Raw genomic sequence first — 13,580 nt, 5'->3', positions numbered from 1 at the left:
TTTCGTCAGATTTGGACAGTGTCCATGTCTCAGAGGCGTATGTGAGCACTGGTACTATATAGGTACTATATAGTCCCAGCTTCGTCCGTCGCGACAGGTTCTTTGAGGTGAACTGCTTTTTCTGATCTGCATCTGATAAGTAAACCTGCACAATTCCACTACAGCTTTGTCATCATGAATTTAGACCAAAAATTAGCGCTGTAAAAGCTAAAAAAAAAAACAAATCCAGCGGCATCGCATATAATTATTCGTTTGCAGTTTGTATTTCAATATTCTGTTTTTGTTTGCACATACGATAGGTACTACAATTTACGCTGCGCCGCTAGGTTTTAAGGTAGACTCTCTCTCTCTCTCTCTCTCTTCAGTGATGCCGTTGCTTGTGTGGGGAATTATATTGTGATGGTTTGGTGAATTTTAGTATTTTGCTGTCTGAACAATTGCATGAGTTGGTTAGTTTGGCTGGTGGGTAGTAGTGTATACTAAAATGATACGGATACATCAATGTCGCGAGATTACACATTTGCTGGTTGCTGGTTGGTTGGTGGGTAAAATTAAACAAACCGGAAACTGAAACAAAACCAAACCGACTGAACAATTCTCACTCTCCGACAAGGGAAGCAAAGTGATGTGTGTTTGCGTTTGCGTAGCCTCCGCATTTCGTGCGCAATAGAGTGTGAGTGTGGGGGAGGACGGGCATCGCGCCTCATCGTTGCTGCTACTTGCTAGTCCACTTTCGTTTGAGGTTAGATTTTAGTCAGCTACACACTACACCACGCTTTAACTACGTATGCATTCGTTCTGCTCTCTTCCTCCTCTTATGCTGCAAGGATGCGGGGGCGCGCGTGTCCCCACGTGCAGCTGCAGAGTTTGCATTGTTATTGTTTTTAAAATCTCTACTCTCTTCCGATGTCCTGTGTTGCATTTTTCCCTTTCGTATGCCGTTTTGCTTTTTTTTGTTATTGTGGTTGCAAATGTTTACATCTACCCTTTGTTTTGTTAGCTATGCTTGTCTTCATATACATGTATACATATAATCTTTCTTAAATGGTTTGCATTGCTTAATGCTTAATTAATTATTTGTGTATATTGTTCTTCTGCTCTCTCTTTTTCTCTCTTTATATATATGTTCCTGCTCGATCGAATCGTATTTTCCATACACTTTGTGTTGCTTTTGCCATGCGGATTTTCATTATTGTTGAGGGCGTTTATGGATAATATGTATGTATGCTTGTGTTGCTGATAAACTTTTCTACCGTATCTCGGAGCATAAGGAGGCAATGTTTCATCAATGTCCGTATTAATTGCTTCTCTAACTGCCTAACTTTTCTTTTCCTAGAGGCTTTGCTTGGCTTGGCTTGGGAGGGGGCGGCTTAGAGTCTCATGCTTGGGCATTGATTTCAGTGAAACTACATTTTTCATCTCTATTTTATATTGGTTGCTTCCGAATCAACACAAGTCCCTAAACGGTGTGTGATGGATCCGATTTCTCATTCCACCTTCGCTCGTGTCTCAGTCCGCTACTACACTACCACTCCCTCCTCCTCCTCCAGTCCAATTGTTTTTTTCCCACCCACACCTCTATCGCAGATAGAAATGTTCATTATATGTATATTTTACAATAAGATATATAGCATTGATTTTCCTTACACCGTTTTGCTTCACGCCCCTTTTCCCCCTGTTACATCCTACCAAACCTAATTCTTCCGTTTGATTATTTATATGTTTTTTCCCTCTCTTTCTCTCTCTTCTCTCCCTTATCCCCTTGCGTCTTCGCGTTTTTGTTTTGTTTAGAGCAATAGAAAGGTCACAAATCAATCACAAAGCATTAATCCCGCTTTTCGAAACAAAAAACTCCACGCACGCTGCTTGGTAAACATATTCTTTGAAATAGCTTAACAAACGGATGCAGCAAGAAAGCTTGTTGTTCAACGTTTAAATAAGGGGAACAATTATTTACTTAAGGAAATAAAGTGACTAACACTTATCCGACGACCGTGTAAAGAATCTGTAAAACAAGTCAAACAAACAGGTAAAACGTATGATAAGTTATTAGAGGTAAGATAAGTGTGTCTGTCTACGTGTGTGATGATGTGTACAAAACATGGAAAGCATAAATGATAAAACAAACGAGGTGGCGGTAATTGTTGTGATTATACAAAAAGTAACAATTAATGTATGTGTGTGTGAGTCAGCTGTTGCGTGTTGGCACTCGTAACCTTTTTTTTAAAACGCTTCCTACTTCTTCTTTAATCCATCCCCTGCTCCTAATAAAAACACACACACACGTACACTCCCCTTCTGGGTGGGGAGGCAGACACGCAGGTCAGATTCGACACGGGAAGAATGCAAATTAGTTCGTCGCGGCGGTAACATTCTGCTTGCAGCAGCTCTCACTAGCGCGCGATGCTTCCGAGCTGCATTCGGTCGCCAGCAACGACTGGATCTGGCTCATGCTAGTGATCCGATCGCGCATCATCATGCTGGCTGCCGCGGCCGCCGTCACGTTCGTTCGGTGCTGCAGAAACGACGCATTGCCGCCATCTTCGCCCAGTGCGTTGTTATTGTTGCTTGTGCCGTTGTTCACTGCCTGGCCGGTTGCTACGACACTGTTGCTCACGGCGGAGGACACCATCGTACTACTGCTGCCACCGGTGGTGGAAACGGAACTGGTAGCAGGAACCGTCATGGATGAGATCCGCTGGTAGCAGGGGCCACACAGTCGAACCGGTTGGTACAGCCGCTCCTCGGGCAGGTGGGCCGTATAGTCGGAACACTCCGCACAAAAGATCTGGCCGCACGAGCGGCAGTGATGCTTGCGCAGCCCGATCCAAAACACCGTCTGGCACGTGGTGCACCGGGTGACCGCGTGGTCCGGCACCCACAGCACGCTGGTGCTGCCCCCGACACCGCTGCTGCTGTACTGCATCTGCTGCGAGGAGTTGGCGCCCGACGACGGTGCGCTACGGTCGTCGACCGCTTCCCACGAGCAGTTGGACGCGTTTTCGTTCATCGAATCTACCATCTTGAAAGAAATAGGGAAGGCGAAGCGACGAAACATGATTAGTATTTGGTGCGAAAACGTATCGAAATCCCACTAAACAGAGACAGAGATATCAAAATGTATTAGTATAAATGCGCGAACGTTCTAAATAGCACAAATTCACAACAAATGAACATGACCAACGTTCATCCGAATTTAGGTTCATTTCGATTCATTCTGAAGTTCAGCGCCGAATGCGTATGTTCTGGAGAACCTGTTTACGTTCTATCCCCTCCTCTCACACACAGCCTCGATAGCGCAGTCGGTAGCGCGTAAGTCTCATAATCTTAAGGTCGTGAGTTCGATCCTCACTCGGGGCAGCAAACTTTTTTTCTCATTCCCATCAATTTTCTCCCACAATTTTGCACACACACCTCCCTTCAATCGAAACAATAATTTTGATTTCAACAAGGGTTAGGTTTTTGAAGGGATGAGAGAGCATTTTTGGACCAATTCAAAGGACGGGGTTAGAAGACCCGTATTAGTTGATGGCGGAGTGAAAGATGTTAGTCAACATGCAACGAAGCAGGCAGTAAAAACAGTATAAAAAGTCTATGCAAAATCCATCACTGACCAGTTGGGAGGATAGTTCCGGATCATCATTCTCAACATCATCCTCTTCACCATCATCATCATCATCGTCTTCCTCTTTATCACTGCCATCTTCTTCGCCGCCACCACCACCACCACCACCACCACCACCACTGCCACTAACTATAATGTCAACATCTTTTTCATCTTCGGAGTCATGGATGATGATAGTAGTAGTCCCATCATACGGGCTGCTGTTTGTGCCTTTCCGGCCTCTCATGTCAACTTGGCTAGCAGTTTCCTCTATGATACTACTACGACTGCTACTACACTCGCTTTCGCCCTCAACATCACTACTATCGGCGTAGTACTCGCTGATAGGATCCTCCAGGGAGAAGGACTCGGACGGATGCTTGAACGCTTCCCTTGCTAGAACCACCGACGGAGGACAGACAGCCATTCGCTTCTGTCTTGTACGCTCCAGGAACTGGCGCACGGTACGCCACATTCGCACGTTGTGCGCCAAGCGATGATTGTGCTTCAGTACGGCTTCATACAGGCAACGTTCCTTCGCGGCCGTTACGCTACTACCAGCCATGCTCTCTTTCTCCTTGTCCTTTTCTACTTCGTTCTCCTCATCGGAAAATAGCAAAATATGGTTACCGCTGTCTGGTTCTGGGGCCGCCTCGGACAGCAGACCGTAGACGGAAGCTCCCAACCAGGCACTGCCGGCTGCGGACATGCCAGTGACGACACCTTCAGCAGTGGTGGCCGTGACGGTCGTGGTGGCAGTGGTACTAATGGAGGTGATAGTGCCCATACAATCACTTCCGGCGCGTTGGCTGTTGTCGATACTGTGGTTGCTGCTGCGTGTGCCGTCGACCATGGCGACGCGGTCTTCTATCGCGGACGTGGCAGTTGCGGTAGTAGTGAAAGCAGCAACACTGGTAATGGAAATGCTCACCGGCACCTAGATGTGAGGGGTGGGGGGGGTTTGTGGGTATTGAATAGGATTTGGTACACTGTGAGAAACGGTTTGTAGTACAAACAGAGGGCACGAGGGCGGCTGGCTGACTCATGCCAGTTAATGGTGAATATGGACTTGCAACAACAGTTAGGCACAGTCGGCAACAGGAGAGAAGAAAGTGGTAGGTGGAGAAGGTGGCAAGGTAAGTAGTGGTAGTAGCGCAGCCAGGACCATGACAAGTTTACACGCTTGTGGTGGTAGTAGTAGTAGTAGTAGTAGTAGTCATTTAGCGTAAATTTTGTCGCTCGCAAAGCCAACAGCAGCAGGGTGAAGGTGGCTTGTTTTTCGTGGAACAACAGAGATCCATGAAAAGAGATGGGAAACGAAAGCGGGTGTTAAAATTTCACTCCTCGACGGGATCAGGCCGCGTCCCTCCTTTTATGGTCGTCCCTCGTGTGTTCATTAACAGAGCATTCCAAAAGAAGCAGTCCAGCAGGGATGATGGTTCACAGAAGCAAGCAAGCTGTGGCGATAGCGCGCATGAACGGACTTATTAAGCCTTATGTGCGGAAGGCTTCGTCCCAAAAGAATGGTTCTTTTCGTTCAGATGGTAATTTTGGTAAGCTGTTAAAGCAACTAAAAAAAACAAAAGCGTCATGCCTCTCTCTCTCTCTTCTCGTTTGCACGCAGCAGCTGTCGTCCAAAAGCACAGTTCCAAACGCAGGACACCGAAAGAAATGACCCATTTTTATATTGTTTCCCAATTTTACGAGGAGATTGCCAGTAAATGGTTGATTGCGTGGGTCCTCGTGGCCCACATTCCCCCGGATAATGTTACTCACCGGATCGTCATTGCCGTACTGTGGCTGGGCGCTGCTGCTACAACAGTTCTGGCAGGTTTTCTTCAGCAATGCTAACCGCGTCGCGTACAGCTCGCGCTGTAACGCTTCCTCGCGCAGCTGGAAGACACGTGAAGGAGTTGTTGTTATTAGCTTGATTCACACAACTATTCTTCTGCTACACCCTCGCTTACCCGATGTTCGTAAACGATCTGCTGGAGGCGTAGGTTCTGCTCGGAGAGGGCGTGGGCCAACCCGTCCGGACAGGAGAAGGTCGCTACCGGTGGCCTATCCGACGCGTACGGTACACTCGGTGGTGTTAGTGGCAGTGACCGGGCGCCCGGCGTCGAGAACCGGGAATGTGTGGCACTTGGGGATAAACTGGAAGAATGGAAGAGAGCGTCGATTAACATCCTTACTCCGATGGACTTTCTCTTTTAGTTATTTCCCCTCCTTTTACCTTCCATTGGTTGGTTTGCAGGGACTCATCAGGTCGTGCTTCGAGTTGGACGAGTTTCTTCTTCGTCGCTGTGGCATTAATGGAGGGTATCCGCCGCCTGCAGCAGCAGCAGCAGCACCGCCACCGTCGTTCGGCGGCTGTTTGCCATTGATTTCAAGCTGCTGGAACTGTGGCTGGATGATGATGCTTTCGTCCATCAGCATCATCGAGGTGAGCAGGTTGCTGTTAGTGGTGGTTTGTCCCGTCCCGGACAGCGGCGGGGGTACCGTCGTCGTCGACAAGCCATTGTTTGCTTTTAGTTTATTGTAGTTAACGCTACTGCAGTTGCTGGAATTGCTGTTCTGGGCGAAGGTTGATGGCGGAACTGATCGACTTCCTCCACCTTCTCCTCCCCCACGATCATTTCCCAATGTAGAGTCCTGAGGCTGCTGCTGCTGGTTGCCATAATCAGGTTGATCTTTTGGTAGCGTATCGCCGGTCAACGCCAGCGTTGATTGATTTGATAATTTCTGCAAGCCAAGTTAATCGTGGTCTATTAATAAAAGGCATCTTCTCTAAGCACCACACCACACACCATGCACGGTGCGAAATCGTCCACTTACCCTATCGTAATCATGACTATCACTAGTAAAATCACATCCATTACTATCACCAGTCTGAGCTTTGGCGGCACAGCTATCGCCCGTGACCTCGGCCCCGCCTGCGTTGTCGCTTGGCGCCGTCGTCGCTTCCGATCCTTTACCATTAACAAGACTCAGCTGACTGCTATCACTGTTTCCTACGGCTAAACTAATACTACCGCCACCGCTGACACCGCAGTGACTTCCCTCCCGCTCTTGCGTTGATAGTAGTGATGACTTCCGTCGCTCACGTACGTCCCGGGCCGCGTCACCGCCATCTGCCGTACCGGTGCCTTGCGTTGCCTTGCCTCCCGCTAACGAATGAGAGGTAGGCAGCAGATTTTGCTCGTGGTGCGTGCTTAGAGCGCTTGTATCGATCGGTCCCAACGGTGGAGGATATTGATCGACTGGCACCAGTGTGTCCGTACTGGTTTCTATCGATCCGTGCCACAGATTGGGACTAAGCGAGCTCTCGTTCAGACCGGGCGATTCTAGGCGGTTTGGCGAGGCGGAGTGTGTTTTGTCTAAAAAGATAGAAAAAAAAACGAATGTGTTACATACATTTCGATGTGATTTTTCAAATTTCTTATATAAACATTTACAAAAAACGAGTTGTGCTTTCGATTGCTGTACAGATATTGTTGATCAAAATCTTAAATAATTATTCTGGCCTTTGATGTTTTCATTCAGTCTAATAAATCACATATTTTAAACTATATGCTAGATAACTGGTCAATATAAAAAAAATCCTATTCCTTTAAGGAAACATAACAGACACTAACGAAAACTCAGCGCAGATTTACTCACAATACACTTTTTGTATGAAAAAGAAAGTGGTGCAATAATTGTAGTCGTAAATCCACAATTACACAATTTGAGCAAATCTTTTTTATAGCAATCCCGCTACAATCAATATTTAGAAATTCATTGTAATGTGCGAAATTGAAACAAAAAACCATTTGACTTATCAATAAAGCTCTTGTATTTTTTCCCCCATTCCGCATAATCACGTTCTTTTATGTATTATCAGTGAGCAGAAAAAAAATGCTGCTTCTGTACGTATAATACGTTCTCTTGTCCAAGAATGCTAATTAAAAAAAAAACCCAGATCGGTAACATGGAATCGCACCAAATGCTTTGGACTGTATGTTTGCCTTTGATTAATCCGTGTATGTGTAATTTTGTGCTCGTCGCTGTTGGTTTTTCTTTTTGTGTTTTATTTCGCATGTATACAATTCGTGTGTCGGTACCCTCCTCTTTTTTGTACTACTAACTACTGGATTGATGGCATCCCACGGTGATAAGGGTAAGGTAATAAAAACGCGGTCAAATATTAGTAGATAGTCCCCCTGGTCAGTACCGCCAGTGTCTGGCATTGGGATGCGATCATTTGTTTGCAAACTTTGACCATTTGCCTTCTTTCATTCTCTCCCCATGATTAACATTTTTCCCTATGATAAGAGTGTAGTGATTTTCGTTTTATTTTTGCTTAACTATACCGCCCGACCGAATTGTTAATGTTTCAGTGCGCAACTACGAGGCAAGACTAATTCTTTTTTATATACACATTTTTGCGCACATTGAAACCGTTTGGTCCGTTTGCTATGTATCCTTCGTCATGAACACACGTTCGAGCAAGAGAGCAGAAAACGAGAGCGAAACCTCGAATCGAAGAAAGAGTCCGCACCATCGTGCCTGAAGATTTTGTCATAAATATCAGACGTACGATACGAAAAATCGGAGATTCAGTTATCCCTTTATGGCAAGGTAACGTAACGTCCGGAGTTCAGGGGCTCGTTCTCTTTAAATTGGAAACTGTTTTGAAGTGCAATCAAACACAACCAACGCATGCGTCAGTTTACCAGCCGATTGCACCCCTGCATGTTCCGTGGCAGAAGCAACGCTGTCTGCCACTGTCTGTATTTCTCCAGCAATCGAAAGCAGCCGGCTCATCTCATATGTGTCGCCGCAGAAAGTGTTTGATCAGTTTGAACAGTTTATCGTATTTACCACCAGCGAAGCTGCCGTCGTCGGATCCACCGATGGTCAGATCGACGCTTTCCATCATCATGTCGTCGCCGGCCATGACGGGCCGCCCGATGACGGTACGATTTGAGCCGTGCAGGAAACCGCCACCGCCACCGCCACCACCACCACCGTCCAGCACGTCCTTATTTCCACCGACCGTGGACGAGTGGTACGACTCGATTTTGATAATGCGAGCCGTATTTTCGTCGATCGTGTCCGGCCATAGTACAACGTTTTGCTGCTGCCTGGCCGTTGGACTGCTGCTCGACTCCCGGCACTCGAGCTTGGGCGAGCATCGCGACACATCCATCGTCGTCGTCGTCGTTGGCAGTTCCGGAACGATGGGTTGAAAGCGGTAAGGGTGTCCTGCTTCGCTACCAGCGTGCTGCTGCTGCAGCGTCGTCGCACCATTGCTGATGCTGGTGGTCGTAAAGGAGGGTCGAACATTGGTGGTGGCGGTTGGAATTAGTGTGGCTGCTGCGGCGGCCGCTAAACTGTTGACGCCACCAATGCTTCCGTTAGGGTAGAGACTAGAGGAGGTTGAGGAAGAGAGAGGGTTGCCCGGAGTCCCGGCGTCGCCGTTCGTATCGGCAGGGCAGCGCGCAGGACTGCGCCCAGCTGCTAGTAGGTTGCGCTGGTTCTTGATGGCTTGCTCCAGCTCCTCGTCCGATTGGTTCAGCTCCTGCGTGAGGCTTTGCAGCTTTTCGGTGGCGTGCTGTATAAAGGAACTGGCCGTTACGCCACGATGCAACAGGCGATCGTCGATGGAGGGCAGATCGGGCGAGGTCTCGCGGTCGGACGAGAGGTTGGAGTCGATTGAACTTTCCTCCTGCGAGAGGTTGAGCGTCGCTGGACCGCCCGTTCTATTGATAATGCTGCAAAGGGGAAAATCAATGCTGCTGCAGTCAAATCTTTTCCACCGGCGCCAATGCTGCGCGCGACTTACCTTGGATCTAGGGTCATGCTTGGATCGCTTGAGCGACGCGCCATGACGCCACCTGAGGTCGCCTCCTTGATATCGCTGTACGAGCGCGTCTTCGTCATCGATCCGTTCTGCTCCGGGCTGCAGCTGGCCGGCGATGAGCTGGCCATCGCATCGCCTACAGCATCCACAGAGGTCGATCCAATGCCGACGGCGATACTAGCAGTCGATTCCACCACACCGGGCCCGATACTTCTCACACCGACCGCACCGGGTACGACGACATCCGCACCGCCGGTCGGCACGCTTGCCGTTGGATAGTCGGCCACCTCGGAGGCCGACGGTTGATTGTGGCCTCCCCAGCTGCCCAGGTACACTTCCGTCCAGAGGCGCAGATCGCGCACGTTGTGCGCCGGCCACAGGACGCGTTCGCGGTTCGGCATGTACAGGTGGTTCTTGTAGATCGGACCGGATAGGAAAGGCCACACGGAGAACGTACGATCGGGGACGCTGTTTTCCTGCCGCTCCTTCACCGTGTTGCACAGGAACGTTCCAAACAGGCACGAGTGCGAATGTTGCGCTAGTTTGATCTAAGAAAGGGGCGAAAAGCAAGCAAAAAGTGTGTTAAAAGCGGCGTCCATTCGGTGACCTCGGACGCCACACCACTTACCAGATAGCCCATATCAAACTCAAAGCTGCAGGGAAACTGGCGATGAATCTGATGGACGCAGTCGAGCCACTGCAGAAACACGGGACAGCGCTCGTTCGTCTCGTCCGATCCCGGACCGTGGCCGCACCGGTCGGCAAACTTATGCCCGAAGCTCAGCCACTCCCGCTCGACCAGCACGCGGAAGCCCTCGATCGTGCGGTAGTACGGATCGAGGCAGAGCTGCGCCGTGGCCACGATCTGCGGCGTGCGGTCCCACCCATCGGAACAGTGTACCAGCACCGGCCGACCGTTGCGCTCGATCGCGTGGCACACCACCATCGAGGCCGCCAGCAAGCCGGACAGATGCTGCAACCAAAGCGTTCGCTCCAGCAATCCAAGCCAACTGACGGGGGGAAAAGAAAGAACAATCTCGCTGTTAATACACTGACAGAGCAAAACAACCGGCAACCTGCGCCGGTCCACGCCACTTACTTTGGAATGTCCGCTTGCGAGGCGCAGAGCTGCCGCAGCGCATGAAAGCTTTTCCTGATTACGTGTATGTTGCCGAGGCTCATGAACTGTATCTCCGCACTCGGGTAGTACTCGGCGCATTCGCAGCCACCGCCCCGGGCCCGATTCGTGACCGCGGACGTGTACGACCGTGCGTCCACGATCAGTATCTTCTTCGGCTCGTCCATTTCCACCTCCTCGTGGCTGCCCTCGGGGCTGCGCGGTGGGCTGCCGTCGCTGGACGCTTCCGAGCAGTCGGTTTGCGTGCGCGTCCGTCTCGTACCATCGCCGGCCTTATCCTGCGTGCCCCGATCGAACGAGCACGCATCGGACAGCGCCTTCAGCAGCTGCTCATCCTTCGAGTTGCGCCACCCGAGCCACCCGACCTCGGGCTGACTGCAGCGCGCGATGACCGCGCCGGTACGCTGATGGCGCCACACGACCGCCGGTATGCGCCGCGAGCTGCGAAAGCTGGCCACATTCTGCAGCGTATCGTCCGAGATGCAGGCCGGCACCAGCAGCAGCCGCGGGTACGATGGGCACAGCTTAAACTCCGCATTCGCCTGGCTGATGCGCCACGCACCCTGCAGATCGAACTGTAACCGTTCGGCCTCCCGCCGGAACTCGTCGTCGAACGAGCCGACGCGCTGCAGACGGCCGGCCCATTCGTTGTCCTGGTTGAGCGTGGGCGACTCGGAGGCCCACGCGTGAAACGGAAACGCAAACAGGGCCTCCAGCGTTTCGGGCACACCGATCGATAGCGTTATCCGCCGGTGCCATTCGCTGCACTGCTCCGACGTGGCAAACGAACATCTGCGAACGAATTGGGGGAATTGGGGGGAAGAAATTACATATTGTGTGCTATTTCACACACACTCTGTAGCCGTAACTCCGAGCGATATTTACCGTACGGTGCTGGCATCTTTGCAGTTCACGATCAGATGGAACAGGTCACGCACTTGCGTCGATTCGATCAGGCCAAGCGGGACGGACACTTCGGCACCGGTGGTGTTCTTCTGCAGGAACAGCCGATAGTTGGACAGTGCCAGTATGCCTTCATCTGTCTGACCGAGATAACGTACGGATTCACCGGCAACTGCAAACAAGATACAAGATTAGTTACAATGTGTCACACCGGTTGCGTGTCACACCGACCGGACTACACTTACGCTCGGTAAATCGTACGGTGAGCTTTTCTTCCTCCTTCTCGAGGATCGGCTTCGGGAAGAGCTCAGCCGCCTTCACCATGCACATCGACGATTGCGGGGAACCGTCGCCCGAACCCTCCATGATCTGTAGACGAGAGAAGGTAGAGATGCTTTAGTTAGTCGTGTAATTAACGTGCTATCTTCTATGAGGAGGATCATATAATGTCCACAACGAAATGCTTATCTTCACTTGCGTACTGTTGCTAACGCCCATTCAAACCTCATCTTCTAGCATACGCATACGCATAATGCACTGTGTGTAATGCACCCCGGAGGCTAGTACCCCTCCCCGTTAAAGGAAAAGGTCGATGCAACCGCCCCGACTCGATAACAGGCGGGCCGTGGACCAAATGGACCATGAACATCGCGTGCGTACGGCAACAGCAGCAGCTGCAACTATTGCCAGCACAGGCCACGAAACCCCCCACCAACAACAGCGCGCAGTTGCAGAGGGCGGATGTGTTAGGAAGTGGACCAGCTGCCCTTATCTCAGCGCCTATCAACCGATCAGCTGTTAGGTAAACATACGCAAACAATGTGCTCCAGATGTGGAACGCACTCCGTGCATCGACACCGTCGTAGCAGTAGTAGTAGCGCGCTATAGTGTGGAAAGTTTCTATCCCAGGGTTTGTTTGCGATTAGCACGATGCGCTGTTCTTTGCCATCTGCAATTAATGCGTCTGAAGGTGGCCAGAGGTTGGCGCAAACAGATAATAATCCTGCACCCGGCGCGGTAGTGCGAAGGTTCTCACTGACCTACGATCGCACCAGCTGCCCCGAAACAGGCCCTCGGCGGATTGTAGATAGGGTTTTGCACTGGTCGCACGCACTTGATAGGACATCTGGCACGGAGACTGTACCGCGAGGCACTACAGAGAGTTGGTGCTAGTACTCATGACGTTCCTCTCCTCCGTGGCTACTTGATACGATCGCACGATCATCCTTGTTTGGGCGAGATAGTGCCAATGGCCCAGAGGAAGTTAACTACCCCAACTAAGGAATTCAGACCGAATTGGGACAGATGCAACAAAACATGACGATGCATGTTTCCAGCATTTGTTTATACCAAGCCCTAAGGTATGACCCTTTCTGAAAGATTCAATGATTGAGAAGATGGCTGATAATTACTTTTCTACCACGTCCATGGAGATTTTGACTCTGTTGACTATTAAATAGCAGGAACTTCAGACCCATCGTTGACTCCTGGTGTGCTCTAGATTGTTCCTGCTGACGTATTTTGCTTGTCCTCCAGCAGTGGGGAAAAACTCCTCTGCTCCTCTTCTTATCGCTCTGCCGGTAGGCTTTTTCACGACCAAATAGACCCTCTATATTTTTGGCACTGGCTGCGCTCCAATGCTTCCCACCAGACCAGAACGTTCCGGGGGCGAGATAATTCTGCGTCTGTTTTTTGCCTTCTTCTGATCGCTTTTTGATAGGCCGCGGCGTTCTTGTACTTCCAGTAGCAGCGCAGCAATCTTCCCGGTCGTCTTTATAACTTATGAATGAATACGACTCGGCTTGATCTTCACAGACGGGAGAGCGAGGTACGCTCGCTTCGGAGGCTGACTTACGTTTGAGTTCCCGGGACCGTGCTGCTCGCGGTAAAATATGACCCGCAGTCGCAAGGAAGAGATGAAGCGAAACAGAGACACAGGACAGGAGAGTGAGAGAGCATGATAGGGAGGTACCCCGTGTATTATTTACACACGCACACACCCCGCACAGTCACAATCATTGGGTATACACACAACAATAAAGCCCGAGGGTTGCTGATTAGAATATGGGCGATTCTCTTCTCGCAGGCTG

The 13,580-nt window shown here is 50.3% G+C and overlaps 1 protein-coding gene and 1 non-coding gene across 17 annotated transcripts in view; one reads left to right on the top strand and one right to left on the bottom strand.

Annotated features, from left to right (window-relative positions):
- Positions 1–234: 234 nt before the first annotated feature.
- The window catches only part of LOC1281570 (myotubularin-related protein 3), a 34,173-nt gene continuing 20,827 nt past the window's right edge, over positions 235–13,580 (bottom strand). For 13 of the 16 annotated variants that reach the window (XM_061643537.1, XM_061643538.1, XM_061643539.1 and 10 more), the window contains 12 exons: positions 11,736–11,859; positions 11,473–11,662; positions 10,549–11,379; positions 10,078–10,459; positions 9,432–9,997; positions 8,468–9,360; positions 6,440–6,981; positions 5,838–6,346; positions 5,572–5,758; positions 5,381–5,497; positions 3,615–4,541; positions 235–3,022 (listed from right to left, as the gene is read on the bottom strand). In XM_061643537.1, the coding sequence (XP_061499521.1) occupies positions 2,351–3,022; positions 3,615–4,541; positions 5,381–5,497; positions 5,572–5,758; positions 5,838–6,346; positions 6,440–6,981; positions 8,468–9,360; positions 9,432–9,997; positions 10,078–10,459; positions 10,549–11,379; positions 11,473–11,662; positions 11,736–11,856 (5,937 nt within the window). In that variant the 5' untranslated portion in view covers positions 11,857–11,859 and the 3' untranslated portion in view covers positions 235–2,350. Of the gene's footprint in view, positions 3,023–3,614; positions 4,876–5,380; positions 5,498–5,571; positions 5,759–5,837; positions 6,347–6,439; positions 6,982–8,467; positions 9,361–9,431; positions 9,998–10,077; positions 10,460–10,548; positions 11,380–11,472; positions 11,663–11,735; positions 11,860–12,902; positions 13,353–13,580 lie in introns of those variants that run through there. The other 3 variants (XM_061643536.1, XM_061643549.1, XM_061643550.1) reach the window with 3 other exon arrangements.
- Positions 3,288–3,360, top strand: Trnam-cau (transfer RNA methionine (anticodon CAU)). Its single transcript has one exon. It is a non-coding gene; the product is annotated as a tRNA-Met (tRNA).

Source organism: Anopheles gambiae, chromosome 2, assembly GCF_943734735.2.
Source record: "Anopheles gambiae chromosome 2, idAnoGambNW_F1_1, whole genome shotgun sequence".
NCBI lineage: Eukaryota > Metazoa > Arthropoda > Insecta > Diptera > Culicidae > Anopheles > Anopheles gambiae.
The sequence above is the reverse complement of the archived record's forward strand: the minus strand, read 5'-3'. Positions and strand labels throughout refer to the sequence as shown.